Genomic DNA, 22,999 nt, shown 5'->3' on the forward strand with positions numbered 1-22,999 from the left:
GCGTTGGCTTATCCCGAGCTGGGCTCCACTGCACTCCAGGCCGGCCTGACCTCAGCCCAGCTGCCTCTGCCGTCTATAACGATCCACACGGCCGCCCACGTTGCTGCCGTCGCAGGGCTTCCTTAACCTATTCCAGGAGACCAACACTGCTAATGTTGAACCGACGGTTTATTCCAGTACCGTGGCTCCGTGCAACACTCTGCAAATGGAATGTCTGCCCCAGAAATGAATATTGTTTCAAATTATATTTATTTGATAGCTAGCAAACGAGCTAGTCTTAGAGTCCGAGGAACAAGAGTAAAATTCTGCAGTGTAGAACCCTTTAGGTTACGTGGTCTACATCAGAAGACGATGAGTACTTTTGGGGCGGATACTTACTTAACACCCGCTGATCGCTGAGGGTAATAGGAGTAATCCACTAAATTACAGGCCCATATCGTTAACGTCGATATGCAGCAGGTCTTTAGAACAATATATTGTGTTCGAACATTATGAATTACCTCGAAGAAAACGATCTACTGACACACAGTCCACACGAATTTAAAAAACATCGTTCTTGTGAAACATAACTAGCTCTTCACTCGCACAAAGTGTTGAGTGCTATTGACAAGGGATTTCAAATTGATTCCGTATTTCTGGATTTCCGGGAGGCTTTTGACGCTGTACCACTTTTGACGCTGTACCACACAAGCGGCTCGCAGTGAAATTGCGTGCTTATGGAATATCGTATAAGTTTTGTGACTGGATTTGTGATTTCCTGTCAGAAAGGTCACAGTTCGTTGTAATTGACGGAAAGTCATCGAGTAAAACAGAAGTGATTTCTGGGCTTACCCATGGTCGTGTTACAGGCCCTTTGCTGTTCCTTATCTGTGTAAACGATTTGGGAGATAATCGCAGCAGCCGTCTTAGGTTGTTTGCAGATTACGCTGTCTTTTACCGACTAATAAAGTCATCAGAAGAAAGCAAATTGCATAATGCTTTAGAAAAGATATCTGAATGGTGCGAAAACTGTCAGTTGACCCAAAATAATGAAAAGTGTGAGGTCATCCACATGAGTGCTAAAAGGAATTCGTTAAACTTCGGTTACACGATAAATCAGTCTAAGAGCCTTAAATTCGACTAAATTCCTAGGAATTTGAATTACGAATAACTTAAATTGGAAATGTTTGGGGAATGCTAACGTGAGACTCCCTCTTATGGGCAGGACACTTAGAAAATGCAACAGATCTACTAAGAAGACTGCCTACACTACGCTTGTCCGTTCTCTTTTAGAATACTGCTGCGCGGTGTGGGATCCTTACCAGATAGAACTGACGGAGTACATCGAAAAAGTTGAAAGAAGGGCAGCACGTTTTGTATTATCGCAAAATAGAGTGTGTGTCACTGAAATGATACAGGGTTTGGGATGGACATCATTAAAACCAAGGCGTTTTTCGTTGCGGAGGAATCCTCTCACGAAATACCAATCACCAAATTTCTCCTCGGAATACGAAAACATTTTGTTGACGGCGACGTACGTAGGGAGAAACGATGCCTCTGTTAAAATAAGGGAAATGAGAGCTCGTACGGAACGATATAGATGTTCGTTCTTCCCGGGCGCTATACGAAACTGGAATAATAGAGAACTGTTGAGGTGGTTCGATGAACCCTTTGCCAGGCACCTAAATATGATTTGCCCAGTATCCTTGTAGATGTAAGGGGGGGGGGGGGAGAGGTAGAGATGGACCAGTGAGAGAATAGCACGTTGCAGGAGTTTGATTGAAATTTTCAATTTATCGTAACTTTACATAAACGGAATCTCATGGAATTTTTTGCCAATCGTGTGACAGATGCTCACTTCTTGCTTTGAGCCTGCAGGTCGCGAGCTGGACACTCTGCTTCAAAAAGCCTTTCGTGAGACACACCTCTGTTCCGGAACAAAATATCGAAAATGATTTTAATACAAAAAAATACAGCGTTATCTTACATTTTTACGCGAAATAAAGTTTATATGGTTATTAACCTTAATAATATTACTAACATAGGAATTATGAATAAAAGCAGATATTGCCTTTTAGGTATAGAACTTTTTTTAAGGGTGGTGGCAAAGACGGAGGGGTTGGGATGGGGATGGAACTTGTAAATATTAATGTACAATCTGGCCTTCGTCTTGCTTAAATTACTTGAAGTAGTAGAGCAACCACTCGCTTTTTATATAGTTTTGGCGTGAACACAGCTGTACAGAACGTGGCTGGTTACTATATTTTTTAAAGTAATTCAGTCCACAGCCACAGATCTCAATCACAATCGTTATATTTTTGACAAGTGTATCGAATTTTAGTTTATCGAGCTAGACGCCTAATATACCTACTCACCATCATCAAGGTAAGCATAATGTGGCATAGCTTTCTGATAGTAGGTGCGAGTGTGATGGGGATTGTAGTGGATGTGGATGCTGTGTGAGACGGTAGACCATGATCATTGCTACAGTCGCGCCTTGAGCAGTCATCACCACAGTGTGGGGTCTGCCTTGAGCCAGGTTGCTACCTGATCTCCGATAAAGCAGTAGCCCTCCCCCCCCCCCCCCCCCCCAACGTACCCCACCAGCGTCCAGGATTCTTGAAAGAGTCGAGCCCCTAGGTATAAAGATGCGTGTTTAAAGTCGGTTGCAAGTCGCTAAACAAAGGTCAGTATAGTAGGGCTGATTGGAGCTCCGTTTTAAGTAAAAGCTCCTTTCTCACCCATATCATTTCTTACGACGTAATATCTCCTGAAATGTGATGTAATTTTGAGGTACATTCAGTGAGTGCATACTGTCTGCAAAAATGGGTTGCGAATAGAGCGAAGAAGTAATAAATTAAAACGTAATGCCTGATGCTGAAGTTCTACTGCATGAACATCGAAAATATAGAAACTGATAATCTATTTTAATTTGTGAGAGACGTTAGCGACTAAAAGTACCGTTGTGCTTTGTTTTGAAGAGACGTTGCAAACGTTGGACGAGGGCCTGGCATTTTCCTTAAATTGTTCTCCCGGAAAGAAAATATCTGAAAGTAAAAAGATATTTGTTTTACAATACCTGGACCGACAAAAAAACCTACGCTGTGCGTAAAAATCAGATATATTTGAGGGAAAAATTAGGAAAAACTGCCAAATGTTTTTGTAACGATTTGTCTAAAAGTAAGAATTGAAATACACTGAATGACGCTCGAAGTCACGTACGGCAATTAGAACATTAAAGCAAAAACGTGGCCCACATTACTTTACTACGATGAACCGTAGCAGATGTAACGCTCATACGTTAGTTACGTGGGAACGACACTAAGTAGATTCCGCAGTTCGGTTGGAACTGATGTCTGATTTACAGTTAGTTTAGTTTGGTCTTATACTTACTTTATCTGGAGAAGGGAATGCAACAAAGACTAATAGTTTCCGTGTCCAGGGGATTGAAAAATCACAATTACTAAAAATATTATATTACCAGTGTGTAATTAATGTTTATCGTTATAACAAAAATTAAATGTTTGCGTACCGCGTCTAATTGTTGGTGCAGTAGAGTCGTGTTAAGGGATAAATTATGTTCCGGACTGTCCAAAGCGCGCCTTACGAATCACTGGCGACACAGTGCGCAGACATGCCCAAGAGGTGCTTATTTCCCACAAAATGCGTTAACGCTACATGTAATACAAATGTGTTGCTCGATTTTCGCTTTAAGTGTTCTCAGGCAGGGTAACAGTTACTGAACTATATGAAATAAAATCGCCATAACTTGTGAGCTGTTTGCTTTAGGACGGTCAAATGGCACGGTTGACCGCGGGGCATGATGGGAATTAGTATGCGTAATATGGTTTGGTTTACTACTAAGCCTACTTTCCTTCGGATGGCGCATTTTGGGGACTGAGAATCCGCATTTCGCGATCGAGAAGTCTCTTCGCCCTCAACGCTTGACTGTATGGTGTGCAATGTCTAGTCACAGAATAACCTGTGCGTTATTCCTCGATGGCACGGTGGTTGCCGAACGGTACGTGAAGGTTTTGGAAGATGATTACTTCCACATTATCCAAAGTGACCCTGATTTCGACGCGATGTGGTTCATACAAGGCGGAGCCCTACCCCATCGAAGCGGGAATGTGTTTGATGTTCTGGAGAAGCACTTTGGGAACCGCATTCTGGTTCTGGGATACCCAGAGGCCACTGGCATGGGCCTCGATTGGCCGCCATTCTCTCCGGATTTGAACACGTGCGACTCCTGTTTGTGGGGCCATATTAAAGACAAGGTCTACGACAGTAACTCTAAAACCATTGCTGAGCTGAAGCCAGCCATTCAGGAAGTTATCGACAGCATCGATGTTGAGACACTTCAGTGGGTCATGCAGAATTTCGCTATTCGTCTGCGCCACATCATTGCCAATGATGTCATAACCTAATTCCGAATATCTGTAGTGACGTTTGCATGTTGAATACACTAGTGGCCATTAAATATCTACACCAAGAAGAAATGCGGATGATAAACGGGTATTCATTGGACAAATATATTATACTAGAACTGACATGTGATTACATTTTCACGCAATTTGGGTGCATAGATCCTGAGAAATCAGTACCCAGAACAACTACCTCTGGCCGTAATAACGGCCTCGATACGCCTGGGCATTGAGTCAAACAGAGATTGGATGGCGTGTACTGGTACAGCTACCCATGCAGCTTCAACACGATACCACAGTTCATCAAGAGTAGTGACTGGCGTATTGTGACGAGCCAGTTGCTCGGCCACCATTGACCAGACGTTTTCAATTGGTGAGAGATCTGGAGAATGTGCTGGCCAGAGCAGCAGTCGAACATTTTCTGTATCCAGAAAGGCCCGTACAGGACCTGCAACATGCGTTCGTGCATTATCCTGCTGAAATGTAGGGTTTCGCAGGGATCTAATGAAGGGTAGAGCCACGTGTTGTAACACATCTGAAATGTAACGTCCACTATTCAAAGTGCCGTCAATGCGAACAAGAGGTGACCGAGACGTGAACCAATGGCACCCCATACCATCACGCCGGGTGATGGGGCCGGTATGGCGATGACGAATACACGCTTCCAATGTGCGTTCACCGCGATGTCGGCAAACACGGATGCGACCATCGTGATGCTGTAAACAGAAGCTCGATTCATCCGAAAAAATGACGTTTTCCCATTCGTGCAACCAGGTTCGTCGTTGACTACACCATCGCAGGCGCTCCTGTCTGTGATGCAGCGTCAAGGGTAACCGCAGCCACGGTCTCCGAGCTGATAATCCATGCTGCTGCAAACATCGTCGAACTGTTCGTGCAGATGGTTGTCGTCTTGCAAACGTCCCCATCTGTTGACTCAGGCATCGAGACGTGGCTGCACGATCCATTACAGCCATGCGGATAAGATGCCTGTCATCTCGACTGCTATTGATACGAGGCCGTTGGGGTCCAGCACGGCGTTCCGTATTACCCTCCTGAACCCACCGATTCCATACTCTGCTAACAGTCATTGGATCTCGACCAACGCGAGGAGCAGTGTCGCGATACGATAAACCGCAATCGCGATAGGCTACAATCCGACCTTTATCAAAGTCTGAAACGTGATGGTACGCATTTCTCCTCCTTACACGAGGCATCACAACAACGTTTCACCGGGCAACGCCGGTCAACAGCTGTTTGTGTATGAGAAATCGGTTGGAAACTTTCCTCATGTCAGCACGTTGTAGGTGTCGCCACCGGCGCCAACCTTGTGTGAATGCTCTGAAAAGCCAATCATTTGCATGTCACAGCATCTTCTTCCTGTCGGTTAAATTTCGCGTCTGTAGCACGTCATCTTCGTGGTGTAGCAATTTTAATGGCCAGTAGTGTATGTGCACGCCTTAGTCTGTAACTAATTTAGGTTTTTTCATAAAGTTCAATAATTGTCACCCTGTAACTCACCAGCATTTTCTGTTTAATTCTCTTACTTGCGCAGACTAAATAATTTCACTCTACTCTGTTCATATAGTGGAGTTATTTTCAGTTTATTGAGTACATTTTTGCAGTTAAGTGAACTATTATGTAAAATAGTTCCTAGGTGATTGTGTGATGATCTCAGTAACATATGTGGTGTTGGTGAAAAGGGCTGATTTGGTAAATGTGGCACCTTGCTGCTGTCTATTGTTGATAACATATTGTACCGTCGTGTAATTGTGTTGTAGTCACTTGGTAGTGAATTAGTGAATGATCAGAAAGTTACTGCATTTCTCTTAGCATTACTTGTGTTACTGGTAGGTTGCAGAAACTGTTTCCATTCAGGAGCTCTTGACATTTGTAGAGTGGGCCGCACTGAGTAGAGCCACACTCCACAGATCCACAGCATATCTTCCAAGGCAAATGTGTGACACCAAGGAATGAGTCTTCTCTTTTAATGGTAACCATGTAATTCCAAATTAGTTCACTATTCTGACCATATTATTACGCACCGCCGGACTTCAGTTTTAAATCTAAAATTGTCTCACTGGAATATTCTCCAAATGAAGTTTTTATTACGGCGTGTGACATACAGTCCAGTATTTATTTCAGGAAAGATTGCAACTACTAGATTGCATGAAATCCCAGTCCGTTATCGGCAAGTGGGTGTTTTTCTGGACTACAGAACTTAACACGGTTCGGTTTAAAACGGCGGATTTTCCCATAAAGGCTAGGGGACCGCCGCTTTTAAGACTGTATGAGCCAGCAGGGCTGTTAACTAATTCACGGAACAATGGCTGCCCCTACGTCAGCAGAGAACGCCATTGTACCAGGCCCTGGCAGACGCCGTGGGTTAACAAAAGACGGCAGCAGCCGCGTCACAGCCCGTGACCTGCTCACAGTCCTCACCATTCGCCCATGGGCTACCATTGAATGCGCTGTACGTGTTGAGCGACGCTAATAGGTTATGCAGTGGAAAAAGACTGTCTTTGGCGCGACGCACGCCAGAGGGAACTGCCAAAAACAAGACCAATATGAAAGACTCCGTCGTTTCTGCTCACAGGACATAGGCTGCAAAAAGGATTTTTGTTTGATAACGTAAGAATCTTAAGAGCTAAGATTAGCCGATGACTGTCTTATAACAAAGAACTATAGTGTTTTATCTTGAAAAAAATAATGGTTAAAAGTAGGTGGATAATTACTGGAGGCTGATTTATTGAGCAGTTACATTTTGGTATGTAGATAGTTCAAAACATTAAAAAAACCGTGCCGTTATTGCTTCATTTCGTTTTGTACGTAATATTAATTCTTGACAACTACTGATGCTTTTCTGATTACGTTTACTGTATTGCTGCAGAAACCAAAGAGATAAAAAAAGAAAGCATTCAATCTATGACGGCGATCTCGTGTACGTGATGTACCAAATCGGACACGACGAATATCCTACCGGTGGCAAGAGATAGTAGGGTGTGAATTTTAGGATCAGAAACCATTGGGCGAAATATGGCGCTCTGTATTAATCGCAAACTTTTAGGCGGCCTCTTTTGTGTTCAGTGAAAATCGGCTGCTGCGGAACGCCTATGCGTGTTGCCAACTTCAGGTATCTGACAATATTACGCGCCGTAACAATAAGCAGGCATTGCGAAAATAGTGTAGATTCCTGTGCAGTGTTCCGCGTACTGGTAGTTACTTCTGCGACGCACTAAGCTATTGAACGTTAGATTGTTTCTAAGCTATAAGATGCATGCCCTGAGAGTGACAGGAGAAGGCGGCGTTTTTGGCAACAACCAGTGTGTAATCAGACGGTCACAAGGTCCTACGAAATAATGCGCGATTAGTTATTAGTGTGACGACGATATCGTGAAATGTCTTGCTAATCTCCTCCACTGTCATCTGATGTAGTTGTAAGAGTCGTATATTACAAGCAGGATTGCTTGCTTAAACCGTAGTTCCTTCGAAGTCACTGTTGAGTGGAAGAAAATATCATTTTTCACTATAAAAAAATGTGACTGCTGTCGTTCTCATCACAGTGGAAGCAGTTACATTGAGGGCACGTATTCGTAGGGTGCTTATGTACCGTAACAACCAAGTCCTTTGTAGGGGGGGGGGGGGAGGGAGGGGGAGGAAACAGCACAATCGTCTGTACTAGGTCAATGACGAGCGTTTTCACTGTTCAGTTCTTGAGATATCGGCGAACACTCTACAAGAACAAGAAATTAGTGTAGCCTGCAGCAGCATGTAACGCCTGAGAAGCAATTTGAATGCACAGAGAAAATCTCGCAACAAACATCGTAGAAAATGGAAGGAAACTTTCCACCATGGAGAGAAGCTTGGATCAATACGAGGGGTTATTGCGAAAGCCGCTCCCCCGCCTTCTTATGGAAACCAAAACGGGAAACACAGTTACACAACGCAAGATTTTAGCCACATACTGACGTTTTTCCACATAGTCACCACAGTGGGCTTCTGCAGAAATGTATGGGGGTCAGGGGGAGAGGGAAGTCAGGCAAGACTCTTTTAACATTGGCATTTTTGTTAAAAATGTGTTGACCTGTTTCGAGACGTCTTATGCCAGAAGAAGAAATAGTAAGCGCCCGAAAAAACTTATACCGCAGAGGTTGAGGCGTGGGGGCCTCTCTTCCCCCCCCCCCCCCCCCCCCCCAATCCCCCCCCCCTCCCTGCACCACTCGTTCACTTGCCCCAGAATGCCCTTGTCAGACCACTATAGTTACTGCCGTTTGTTATACACTTTTGTCGTCAGTCAGTGAGAGCGTGCTTAGGTGCCAGTGGTATTACCTCAAGATATAACATCATTTGTATAATTTTCTTCACTTACGTAAAGAATCAGTGCAGATTATTTTTTGTCACAATGCATTAGTTTATACTATAATTACAAAGCTATGATTTTACACTACCGATGAGATATACAACCATTGGTATAATGTTTAATGTAGTTTGTAATAATATTCCCATTTTATCCTTACAGGGTTTAACCCGACTTGAGCCGTCGCCATGACGACGGACATCTCAATAGTTCGGTGGGATCCGAGCCTGCAACAGGAAATAGTAGAAGACTATGAATACGACGGCGGGAACTCCTCTTCGAGGCTGTTTGAAAGATCACGCATAAAAGCCCTTGCAGGTTAGTGTAGTTGGCAACTGAAACTTTGCTTTATCAAAATGCACCGTTAGAACAAAGTGACCAGCGATCAGTATATGTTAGAACAAGTTAGGTGGCCACCAACAACTAGCATTAAATCAGTGATGAGAGAAGACAGAAATAATCTTATACATTCACTATTCACTCCTGAGAGAGAGAGAGAGAGAGAGAGAGAGAGAGAGAGAGAGAGAGAGAGAGAGAGAGAGAGAGTAAAACTTTTCTTTGAAGGTAATTTATCACCATGTCAAGATAGTTATACCTCATGTTAGTACATTGTTGGAGTTTGGTTGCATATTAATATTATGAATAAAGCAGTTCCTACATTTCAGTTTACTAATAAAACTGATACTTGCTGCGATGGCCAACAAACCTGAGTATTGGTGAGGTGTATTAGTGGTAAGACAATGGACATATATTTGAATGATGTCAGTTTAAAATCCATGTGCAGCCATTCAGATCTAGATTTTCTGTCATTTCCCTAAATTGTCTACAGCAAATGTCAAATTTTTGTTTAAAAGTCGTGACCCATTTCCTTCCAAACCCAAGCTTTTGCTACATAGTCGATGAGACATGAAATGCATGGTAGGCAAAATGCACTCACTTGCAGTTCATGAACAAATTTTGTGTGTTACCGAATTTTGGTAGCTGATGCCTTATGTTTCAGACTCCACTTTGGGATGATGTATCTCCTTGTTGTCGGTTGTATCTCCAGATGTGATGCAAATAACTTTAATAAAATATATTTGAGCTGCTATTTCAGAAACTTGAGGCAAATGCAAGGCTTATTATCAAAATGCAAAGTTAGTTATTTGGTGAATATATTTTTTTTACCCCTAAAGAATTATTGATTTGGGAGAGAGCGCACAGTAACACATACCTTACAGCTTCATGTATGTAATATTGTGTAACTGTATGTGTTACTGATGGTGGTACTAAGGTATTTCGTTTTACATACTGACTTCGTTTGTTGGTTAGATGTAATCTGTAACATTCTAATTGTGTTTACCTCTAAACAGCAGTGATTTTCCTTTTCAACACCTTTGTTTCATTGCCTGTGGCCTTGTTCTTATTTCTTATGGTGGAAAATAGCGACACACATTATTTACAGAAGAATAGAAAAAAGTTACAAAAGCTAATCTTGGGAATCATCGGTGTCAGTTCCGGAGTAATGTGCAGATACATGAGCAATACTCATTCTACAATTTACCGTAGAAGGTGGACTAAAGGAAGGGAAATGAAAATTAATAGCAGTCATAGATTTAGAGAAACCCTTCCATGATGTTGACTGTAATACACTATTTGAAATTCTGAATGTAAGCAAAAAAGGAAGTTCTGCATTCCAAGCGAGATGGGGCAATATAGTCAGTCAGTCGTGTCACCCTCTGGCAGTGGCGTCATTAGGGTGGGGCTTGGAGCAGTGTAGGGCAGACGCACAGCTCTTGACCTTGGAGCTGCTATTTCTGTCTCAGCTATTGCCTCAGTTGGCATTACAAGGATGGGTACCCCCTGTTTCAGTCCACTGACTTAGGGAAAATGTCTGGCAGTACCAGGAACCGAACCTGGTTCTCCCGCATAGTAGCCACACGTGCTGCCCAGTGCGCTACGGGGGAGACATATTCTGAAAGTAGCGGAATAAAATACAGTATGGTTCAACACCAAAAAATATAGTGCGCAATTTTAAGAGAAGTCAGGACTTCTGCTGCCTACAGGTATTGACTATTGAAAATTTGTGCCAGATTGGGACATGAAACCAGATGCTCCACCTCTCTAGAGTGGTAGCATTAGCCACCTCAGTTAAGTGGTGTCTGATTGTAAAACGCGAGCTTTCAGGGCCAGATATGTCTAAAGTGTTGTGGGCTCAGCATTTCGTCCCCATCTGTGGAGGACATTTTCAAAGGGGATTGTACCTTCTTTGAATGTCAGAGCTATACCCTGGCTCACTACTGATTGCAGCGAAATTCCGTTTCTGTGTGCTTCTGCGCAGTGCTGTGACGTCACGTCCACATGTTTTGAATACCAGAGTGCAATTGGTCATTGTTGAAAATAAATGTATCATCCATGTACCAGAGCCAAAGTGGTTTGTTCAGGGTGGAATTTTTTAAACCAATATTTGATTTGAAAACGTTGGAAAAAAAGGTAAGAGAAGCTTCAAAGTTGAACAAGCTCAGGAAATCGAAGCAACTCGGTGTTAGTTTCCCATGTTTAATCTTGGAAATTCAAGCGCTATAGTTCCCTGAACTGGGTTAGTTCAATCATTGAATAAAGAAACTGCATATTTTCACGATTTGATTTGGCGAGAAAATTAAGTTTCACAGGTTATTTGTGAATGGCTACCAAACTGAATGATTCCATATGTGTTTAAGATAACATTGCTCCCAGAGCACAGGCATACACTGTTTGCAGCAGTGAATGCAAGTGAATACCAAAATAACCTGGAAACGGGACTCACCATTCCTAAGACCGATTTCTTTTTTTAATAGTTGTATCGGAAATAATGTCTCACAATATGATGAAAAATTCACTGTTTTGAAGCTTTTAGAGTGACCTTATTTCCCATATCCTAATGATACAACATGTTCTGAACTGATTTGAGCTATAACAATTGCATTTTGTCTTAACTCGACTTACTTCCTTTGGCCCCTATGGGGGCATAGGGCATCCAGGAGAACTCGACATCCGTCTCTGTCTTAGGCCATTTGCCTCAATTCTGCATAGATCTTGACAACTCTGTTTGCTTCCCTGTCCACTGTCCTTTTCCATGTGCCCCTAGGTCTTCCTGTCTTCTTTGTTCCCTGGGGGATTCCATTCCAATGCTTTTTTCTCAGTGGCTCCATCTGGTTTTACAGCAGCACTCCACCATTCTGTGTTTGGAATTCCCCAGATTCTGGCCACCTTATTTCACATAGTCCCAATATATCTAGTCAATAGTTCTCCTTCTCTTTTTCAACCTGTCTTAGCCTCCCTGCCTCTCTCAACGTCCTTACATTCCACAAACCAATAAGAGTTTTTCTTTTCAGGCCAAAGGTCATATCTTTAAGACCCATCTGGCTGTTTCTCCTTTTAGTTCCTGTGATACGTGTTTTTTGGTGGTGCGGGTTATCAGCCCACAGCCCCCAAGTGTCCTGGTGGGGCTGCCACCTTGTGGCCTGGACACCTGCCAAGGTTTTATTTCAGGGCCTTACCCCTTAGATAGCTTGTCTTCACCGCGACTACAGAACGCTATCCAATCCCCTTCGCAGTAAGGCCTATGTGCATCAACGTGGTCCTGGTTTCCGAGGATCTTCTGCTGTCCACATTAGGGACTGTGCCTGCTGCCTCACAATCACAGGGAGGAAAAGGACAGGAAGGGAGTGTATAAGATGGGATGGAATAGAATAGGACAGGACATGACAGGACAGGACACTAGACGGGACATTGTGAGAGAGACTTTGTCTGGATCCTCTATGGAGACCTGTCCGGCTTGAGAGGCCCTGCTGGTAGTTAAATTACCACCGGTATAGCCCTCCTCTTCGTTGGATCACACAAACCCCCTCGCTCACACGGACAGTGTTTCATTAGGGCGATGTTTCCTGAGAGGTCATTTTGTCTTAAGACACACAGGAATTGCAGACATTGGGTGCAAGTGGGTGTTGATTGAAATCTGTGGGGAAAGTTGAAAATTTGTGTGGGATCAGGATTCAAAGCTGGTCTCCTGCTTACAATGCAGATGCTCTGAGCACCAAGCCACCTGGACACAGTGTTTATTTCAACTGTGTACCTCCTGTCGCATCCAAAATCTCAACTTGTCCACACACTGCTAATGTAGTGCCCCTCGTCCTTTATCGCTTGTGTGTTGTAATTACAGGTGGTGTACAAAGTAGTAGTAGTGTAATAACGTATCAAAACAATGTGTTGAATTGGTTCATAAGTTCATAGAGTTTTCCATTAGTTTAATAAACACAATAGATACACATAATAGAGACTTGAGCATCAGTAATACTTTCTTGTTCACTGTTTACAACAGTCTGTCACCACTGGGCTAACTTTTCATTCCACGACTGTAGAAATCACGTGAGGTGAAGAACGAGTCATTTCGGAGTGCAATTTTCATCCAGAAAGAAAATTCTTGAAGGTTGATTGATAGAGAGCAGAAAAGATAATGATCTGAGGGCGCAGGATCAGGTGAATAAGATGGGTGTGGAATGACTTCCCTACCCAACTCGTGTACAGTATTTTTTGTCAGTCTCTCAGAATGCAGATGGGTGTTAGCGTGGAGAAGAATCACTTCACGCAGTCTTCCTGTTCTTGGATTGCATCTGCAAGACATCTCTGTTGTTGACAATAAATGTCGGCAGTGATGGCTACACTTTGGGGAAGCAGTTCATAGTACATCACACTGTTGTTGTCCCATCAGATGCATAACATTATCTTTCACGGATGTGCGCAGTTCTTTTGTACGAGAAGTTGCTGCTTTGTTCGGCTTAACCATTCCATTCATTTTTTGCCGTGTTAGCATAAAGACTCCATTTCGTATTACTAGTAATGATACAAGATAGGAATGGTCAGTGTTGTTCATGAGTCGATTGATGACAAGAAAGCAGAGGTGCACGTACGGCTGCACACAGATTTTTGTGATTTTGGCTCAGAGCTTGTGGTATCCGTACCCCTGGTATTTGAACATTCCCCATTGCATGCAAATGTCACATGACGATGGAATGATCACAGGTCATTACATTTACCAGTTCTCGAGTATACTGACACGGATCATTGTGGATTAATGCATTTAACATTGAAACTCGAAGGTATTCCTGAATGTGTGGAGTCACTAATGTCAAAATGATCCTCCTTAAAACAAGGCCATTTTCTTGCCGTTCTCTGTCCAGTGGCATTACCCCCATACACGGCACAAGTGTTTCTGGCTGCCTTCTCTGCTGTCACCCATCTACTGTAATCAAACCGAGGAATATGTCAGTTTTCTCCACTCGGCACTCTTATTTTCTAGCAGCCATAGTTCCACTCACTGTCTCCAAATGACTGCTTACTTCAGACTTTCTTGGAATGGATAATGGCAGTTTTATTTGATTTTCGTGAAACAGATGCAATGTGCCTGCTATAAACACAGGCTACTCCACTTGATCAGTCTCGGCTTTCTATACATCCAACCCTATTGTCGATTGTACTCTTAGATAAGTTTTGATGGTGTCTCCCTAGAGAGTAGAAACAGATAGAGGTGGGACACAATGTCCTAATGCTCAAAACTGTAGGTGTGCTAGTGGGACTTGGATGTCACATCAGCCACGAAAGTATTAAAGTTGTATACGGTTGTATGTATGTGTTTTTTCCATCAGTCTACTGACTGGTTTGATGCGGCCCACCACGAATTCCTTTCCTGTGCTAACCTCGTCATCTCATAGTAGCGCTTGCAACCTACGTCCTCAATTATTTGCTTGATGTATTCCAATCTCTGTCTTCCTCTACAGTTTTTGCCCTCTACAGCTCCCTTTAGTACCATGGAAGTCATTCCCTCATGTCTTAGCAGATGTCCTATCATCCTGTCCCTTCTCCTTATCAGTGTTTTCCACATATTCCTTTCCTCTCTGATTCTTTGTAGAACCTCCTCATACCTTACCTTATCAGTCCACCTAATTTTCAACATTCGTCTATAGCACCACATCTCAAATGCTTCGATTCTCTTCTGTTCCGGTTTTCCCACAGTCCATGCTTCACTACCATACAATGCTGTACTCCAGACGTACATGTTACATAATAAAATTGGTCCTAGAAATGCAATGCACACTTGATAAGTTAAAAAGGTAACAATTTACATTACAATTAAAATTGAAGTGTAATTAACTGAAAATGGTTTGCATGTTAGGTAAATTACGGTATCTGTGACAAATGGCTATAAATCGAATTGCCAAAGTTTTAAAGATATAGGACGACATCATTGCTAAAAAAGAAGTCAGTATTTGTGTACACACCACACACCACCATAACAGATAGTATGTTCTGACACAGTACTACATGCTGTATCTGCTGTTTCCTGAGTTATTGCCTGCAGGGATCTTTTATTCAGATCCTGTGGTTGTTTTCTGTTGGTGGCTTCATGAGACTGATAGCAAAGCAGTGAACTGATCATACAATGGAGAGCATTGATTGATTGATGTGAGTTATTTCTGTTGTACTTAAAATGTTTTAGCAGTTGAGGATTTGCAGTCAGTCTGGTATTCCTTGATTACCAATAGGAATTTTCATAGAAACAAAAATTAGTTAGTCTATTAAAAGCACAGACATTCCAGCATTCCAGTTAAAAAAATCTAGTGATGTCCTGTTTGGGAACTGGGTCATCATACGACCATATCATCATAGTTGCTGGACACATTTCCAATCCTAACTTTTTCCAGATATTCTTGTTCCTAATTTTATCCATTTTTGGCAAGCTGTTAGATTTGGGCATTGTGTTTGCATTTAGCAATGATTTACGATATGGCCTTTTTAAGTTAATATGAAGGTAAAACAGTGCTGTTCTGAAGGTATATTAAGTGTAGCAAGCCTGTGGTAGATAAAATTCTTCTTTCAGGACAAGAAGGAGAACCCGACACTCCTGTGGGCATAAGATACATTTATATTGCACCCTATCAAAAGTTCAGTTGTGTGTAACTGGGATGAAAACAGGATAATTTCCAGTACTTTATTGTACACTGTGTGATCAAAAGTATCAGGACACGCCCAAAACCATACTTTTTCATACCAGGTGCATTGTGCTGCCACCTACTGCCAGGTTCTCCACATAAACACGTCAGTAGTCATTAGACATCGTGAGAGAGCAGAATGGGGCACTCCGCGGAAGTCACCGACTTTGAACGTGGTCGGTGATAGGGTGTTACTTGTGTCATATGTCTGTACGCGAGATTTCCACACTCCTAAACAACCATAGGTCTACTGTTTCTGATGTGTTAGTGAAGTGGGAATGTGAAGGGACACGTACAGCACAAAAGCATACAGGCTGACCACCTCTGTTGACTGACAGTGACCGCCGACAGTTGAGGAGGGTCATAATGTGTAATAGGCAGAAATCTATCCGGACCATCACACAGGAATTCCAAACTGCACCAGGATCCACTGGAAGTACTATGACAGTTTGCGGGAGGTGAGAAAACTTGGATTTTATGGTCGAGTGGCTGCTCATAAGCCACACATCACGCCGGTAAATGCCAAACGATGCCTTGCTTGGTGTAAGGTGGGTAAACATTAGACGGTTGAACAGTGCAAAAACATTGTGTGGACTGACGAATCACGGTATACAATGTGGTGATTTTGTGACACTTATCACAGCACAGGCTTACATTGATGCTTTAAGCACCTTCTCGTTTCTCACTGGTGATTCGGGGATGGTGATTCGATCTTTCAACACGATCGAGCACCTGTTCATAATGCACGGCCTGTGGCGGCGTGATTACACGACTATAACGTCCTTGTAATGGATTGGCCTCCACAGAGTCCTGATGTGAATCCTATTGAACACCTTTGGAATGTTTTGGAATGCCGACTTCATGCCAGATCTCACCAGCCGACATAGAAACCTCCCCATTAAGAATGGGCTGCTATTCCCCAAGAAGCCTTCCAGCACTTGATTGAATGTATGCCTGAGAGTGGAAGCTGTCATCAAGGCTAAAGGTGGGCTAGCACCATATTGCATTCCAGCATTACTGATGGAGGGTGCCTCAAACATGTCATTTTTAGCCAGGCATCTGGATGCTTTCGATCACATAGTGTAAGCACTAATTGGTTTTCCTCCACCAGTATTAATTTATTGGAGAGGGAGAGAAGTAGTAAATGAGGGGAAAAAATGTGATAGTTTCTTTTTAAACATGTAAAGTGTATAGAGTAAATACTACAGGTTTAAGTTAATAAAGCTGAAAATAAGCTTTATGTTGGTAACTGCAGTGGAACTTGGTGAGGTATTTTAGGGCTGCTATTGTAATTCTGTGTGTTGAATTTGATGTACATAAAAATAATGTTGTTAAGTGTCCCTCCTCATCTCATCTTATCTTTGATAAGGTGACTGTTATGTGATCTGTGGTGTATAGTTGAAACAAAATTTTTCCCTCTATATAGGCTGACCAGTTTGATAGAAAATTGAACTATGTGTTGGGAAGACATCAAACTATTGTAGAAAACTTCTGAACTTGCTGCAGTAATGTGTGGTATTCATATATTAGTTTATTCCTGCCTGTAATTCTGATTAAATGATACATTGGATTCAGTAGTAGTAGTAGTAGTAGTAGTAGTAGTAGTAGTAGTAGTAAATAATAATAATATTTTATAGGCGTATTTAGATTAGACTTATGAATATGAGAAATATTGTCATGGAAACCTATAAAATTTGACATCAGTCAAGAAATTAACAGCTATGGGTAATTTGATCTACAGTGAATAATATTGTAAGTAAATAAAAAGAGAATTTGTGACACACGATCATGCCCTAAAATTATTGAATGGAGGAATTTGGATGAAGCTAAAATATACATCTCGTTTTATTTTATGCATCATATGCAAATTGCTAGCTACACATCTTTGGGGTACAAATGTATTCAGAAATTTCTTTCTTTCTTTCTTTCTTTCTTTTGTGAATTAATTTATTGCCAGCTGCCTTTAACATAGGCATAAAATTGTTCAGACCATAGATTGAACACCTCAGTGTTACAGTTCATAGCGCTTGCTGTTCTTCCATATAACATAACACGTGTCCGTAGTACACTTCCTCGACTTACGTAGTCACTCAGTTTGTCGCATATTTCAACTGGAATTCGGTAAGGGTATTTCCGGCAGTCTCCCATTTGTTGTAGGAGAATCGGGTAAAAGCACGTGGTCACTTGTTGAGAGAGCCTGTGTGATTCGACTGGCAAACATCAGTGTAGTTGTCAGAATACTCAAAGAAACTTTTTTTATAGCAGTGTGTCGGGGTTTAGACCACGCCTGGTTTTCCTACAGTACTCGGCGGACATTTTATGGCCCTGAAACTCGGTGATTTATGTGAAGAATTCATTTGGACAAAAGCCGACAAACAGTTTATGGTGTTGTAGAAAACTTCAGTGAGAGAAAGTGGCTACATGATTTATTATCCTTAGAAGATTTCTCGGTGTGAAGGCTGCAGTCTTAGAAAGCTGAAGCTTTTCTTCGTGTATAGTGGTCTTCAACTGGAAATGTCGGACACTGATATTTGCTAAACAGTTACCAGAATAATAAAAGAAGCCAGAAAATTACTGTTTAATATCTTTCAAGTGGATAAGAAATAACTGGCATCTAAAGATTATGGCTAAAGTGACATACTTTAGAATGTAAAAAGAGTGTTTGGAAGTAAAAGATTGAAGTGCCTTGATACGCTTATGCAGTACCACTTTTATTATTGAAACAGAAAAAGTCCAGTAAAATATGTTTTTAAGTGTAGTGCGATAATGGATAGTGCAGGAACAATGGACTTCTGCTTTGATACTCTAGAACATTACTACGATAGAGTCTTCCTCCAACTTAGAGGTCTGTAGTGTTTTCTTGCCTTGCCATTGCTTGGTTTGTTTAATATTTATATCAACTCTACTTTCTTCACATTGCAAGTATGTGCCAATTTTCCCCCTATTAAAAAAAATTGTGATATTGTCTAACAGTTGCTACCTTTTTACCATTCTCAGTTCGAATAGAGTGAGGTTTAATTACTAGAAAAGAGAGAGGCAATCTGTTTAAAGATGTAATTTACTTGAGCATGATGCAAAGGAGACCATTGTATTGGTTTTTCTCACATCATATCTTTATAATTATTTTTTCAGCATTGTTTCTTTCTAGACCAAGGTAATTTTGTTCCACACGGGAGATATACTTGCAAAATAAAAAAGTTGGTATAAAGTAAATATACCTCATGATTTATGCATTTTTGAAAGCTTTTGTTCCCATGCAGTTTTGTTGTGAACATTGTCAGTCATGAAAATTTGCAGCAATACTTTTACGAGTTCTGCTAGTTGAGAATAGCGTAAAAAGATGATTTAGTGCTCTGTGTTAGTGCACCATCAAACACTGCACGTGATTTTTTTCTGTGTCTGTCTGATACTTTGCAGTATCTTCTGCATACAGCCACAAACTTCCTCAGGCTTGCTAGAGCCTTTACCCACACAGGAAAGAGGAAGTAAGTTTGCCACATTATCACCCTCTATTATCACTGTACTGGCACAGGCAGCACATTCTCGAGTGAACGCACGCTGGAGCAGGTTCATTAAGAAGAGATGTTTGGCAGTTGTTTAAGTTTACAGTTATATATACTAGTGTGAAGTAGTTTAGACATCTATGTACAGCATGCTCTGTCCTCGTCTTGATGGCCAAAAGCTTTCTAACGTGATGTGCTGCAATTTTGTGTTTACAAGTGCATCTGTTCATCTGAGAATGCAGATTCCCGGGCACACATGTATTTGACCACAGTGATTGTTTAAAGTATTCTTTTGTGTGTTCCATCATTTTGAATGACAGCCAAATATTGTTAATAAATGTAACTTTTTGTGTTGAAGAGGCAATAATGAGACCATTGGAGTTGAAGGCTAGCAAAGGCTACTGTGTTCTGAGTAGCTCCTGCCCTCCCTCACCCTTCATGTAATGCGTTCTGTTTTGAAATTTGTAGTTTTTAAACATACAGCAGAAGCAAAGATTTTTGTGCCTGTGCTTGTGGAAGTGTGCTAACATCAGCAGTTTTAATAAAATTGTTCTGTGAATGGCTGAAAAGCTGAATGTGTCTGCTACGTTTGTTGAAATGCTGTTACATTTTGTAGTAACTTTAGTCTCTCTGACAGCAGTAATTTACAATTTAACCTGTGGTGCAGCAAAAACCAAAATGTGCTAGATCATTAGTTTAATGGCTCAACTGCAACCCATTTTTTTGACAAATGGATTCTGGACCAGATTCTCTGGAATTATATTATGACAAAATATACCAGGAGCTCAGAGGTTTGTCAATTTTTCTCTTATTCATTCCTTTTTTTGGGGGGGGAGGGTGTTTCCAGGATATAGCAAAAATTGTGTGTGCCATTTACCTCTGAGAGCCTGTACTGTCAGTTTGGTACTGTACTGTTTACTACCAAAATGATTTTATATTGAATTGAATCGGAGTGCTTGACTGAAAGGAATCTGCAGCAGCTTGGGTTTATTCTGTGAACAATGGTTCATCTTAAAGCTTGTGGCGTAAGAGTACACCAAAGAGCTGAATGCAAGAGAGGCAATTAACCACAGTGAATAGGGCTTGAAGTGCCGCTTTGCTTCTGTGCTGTGGTACAGCCCATTCCCTTAGAAACACGGAACTTGCTGTGTGTAGCAACTTCAGTTAGCTTCTTTGCAGTCAACTTATCTCTCATAATTGTGCATTTTCTAGAGAAAGAAGATGCACTGAGCCGCTGCAATTTTTCTTTTAACTTTATTCACAGACAGGTTTTGGAAATTTAGGTTTCCATTATCAGTGATGTACAACTAAAAGCAAAAGTTACATTAGTAAGAAAAAGTAAAAATCATATACATATAAAATATTTTCATTTTGAAAAATATTTACCTTACCTCAGAAAACAAACAAGAATTTTGTATTACACATCTCAAAACCTGTCACAGTTAAAACATTCAAATTCTTAATGTGTGTCGACAATAAACGAAAACCAAAATGGGGGTGATCATAAAAATGCTTGTTCCACATAACTGGGAGGTGCCTGAAAGTAGCATAATGTGTAGCATGTCATTAAAGTAAAAGGTTGTGAATATAGGTGCAGTGCTGATAAGCATAATTAGATGTGTGTATTACACATACCATGACTCAGATCTGTTATATAACTTTTTTCACTATTCAGCATTGATAGTGGAAATACAAATTCAAAAGAGCAATCTGCGAATGAAGTTCAGAGAAAAATTGTACCTGTTGAGTAGTTCTTGTTCCTCTTAAAAACAAATTATACAGCTGCTGACCCAGTCTAAGTAGCTATCATCAGTGGATTACTCCTTACACGTATGTTAACCGTTAATCTTTGGCTAACACACTCTTGTATATTTAATGATGGCTTATATTTCATGTACAGTTGAGCTCAGTGGAGAAGTATTACAAAATTAAATAAATCCTTTATTCATGAGAAACCTATTCCATCCAAAAATTATAGGACTGTGAATGTTTGGTGTTGACTTAAGTGAGCAAGGAGATAAATCATATTTTCAGAACTGCATGCCCCACTTGCGGATTCATTTGGGAATTAGTATGCGCCATTCTACAAAATTTAACTTTGGGAACTATAAAATAATTTCGACTGGTCTGCAGTTAACTTTTTTTGGGTTGCCATAATGGGATTCATTTCATTTCTCTGACTGGGAATTTTACAAGTATGTTGAATGACTGGCTTTTGTTTTATAGTATTCGTTTTACTGAACAGAATATCATCTAATGCCCAAATATTTTACTTAACTACTTTTTTTTTTTTTTTTTTTTTTTTTTGTGGTACCACCATGTCATTATTCAATCAGTGTCATAAATGAGCCTCATAGATTTTGCTGGCATTTCCTTTTCTGTCTTTTAGCACAAGTTAAATATTGTTACTGCTGGAACAAAATTTCACAGTAAGAGTTAATCAGACAATTCCAAAGTGAGTCATGTTAATGCAACAGCAGTTTCTATTTTATAGCAAAATCAAAATGGGTTCTTAAAACACTAACATTTTGTAAGACCTCGTGAATAATTTTATTTCTGGAGGTGTTGTGAATGCTCATTGTACCATATATATAACTTGATAATGATGACTTACATTCAGTTTGGTGGATATACTTCCGAGAATTACATGCTTTACCAAGTGTCTGCCCAGTCGTATTTTGAGATGTTGTGTACTAATGCATCACATTTTATCATATGTGTGATTGGTCCCCGGACGCAAGTCGAACAACCTGTCAGAAACACATGGCAGATGCCATTAAAATTTTTGGTATAGTATTGAAGTGATGCTTAAATATGTAGACCAAAGAACACAAAGTGTAAGTTCATAGCTGTTTTATGTGTATGCAGGGTCTGTGAACCTTCATTGTTAAATTCATAGCAAATGTTCTTGGACATAATTTCGAGTGACATATTCGTGAGATAAAAATTTGTGAAGAGGTACCATTCTGTTTCAGCAAATTGAGTAAATTAAGAAAAATTAGTTTTACGCCATTTAAGACATATTAGTGCAATAGATAAACTTGTCTTTGATGTAGTCCTGTTATATGGGTAGTATGTATCCACGTAGTCCATCGCTGTTGCTGGTGGTTGAGTGTAGATGACTGCCATGCGGAGCAACTGTGTTCAGTTCCCAGTTCTACCAAGAGTTTGTCCTTGGCCTTGTAATGCCAGCTGAGAAACTACTTGAGTGACAAGTAATGGACTCCTAGGTCTGGGAAGCCCACAATGGCCAGGAAAGCAGCCTGCTGACCTCACACCTCTCCTTACAGCATCCAAACGACACCAATAGTTCAGGATGACATTGTGGTTGGTCAGTCCCAATTGGTCTGTCTGTGACCAGAGCAGCATAGCTTGTGTCCATGTAAACACATCATCATCCTGGCACTGATTGTGGGATCATATTAGACTGGTGCATGAGTTTGTGGCATTTTCCCATAAGCTTAATAAAGACAACAGATACGCATAATATATCATCCTGCCAAAGCTGGCGTAACTTTCCGATTTCACGACTGTAGAAATCGCGTAGTTTTCATGTGGAAGATTTTTGGAGCTATTTGTGCAGCGCATTTACTTTGGGAAGGAAATTCCTCGAAGGTTATTCAGAAGAGAGCAGAAAAGATGAAAATCTGTGTGCAAAATCAGGTGAATATGATGTTTTTGTCAGTCTACCACAATGCAGGCAGGTGATGTTGTGTAGCATAACTTCACTAA

At 41.1% G+C, this 22,999-nt stretch overlaps 1 protein-coding gene across 5 annotated transcripts in view; it reads left to right on the forward strand.

Moving 5' to 3' along the window:
- Positions 1–22,999, forward strand: part of LOC126106859 (spectrin beta chain) — a 484,283-nt gene that overhangs the window by 304,047 nt on the left and 157,237 nt on the right. For all 5 annotated transcript variants that reach the window (XM_049913255.1, XM_049913253.1, XM_049913254.1 and 2 more), the window contains exon 3: positions 8,920–9,075. In XM_049913255.1, the coding sequence (XP_049769212.1) occupies positions 8,946–9,075 (130 nt within the window). In that variant the 5' untranslated portion in view covers positions 8,920–8,945. The remainder of the gene's footprint in view (positions 1–8,919; positions 9,076–22,999) is intronic.

Source organism: Schistocerca cancellata, chromosome 10 (assembly GCF_023864275.1).
Source record: "Schistocerca cancellata isolate TAMUIC-IGC-003103 chromosome 10, iqSchCanc2.1, whole genome shotgun sequence".
NCBI lineage: Eukaryota > Metazoa > Arthropoda > Insecta > Orthoptera > Acrididae > Schistocerca > Schistocerca cancellata.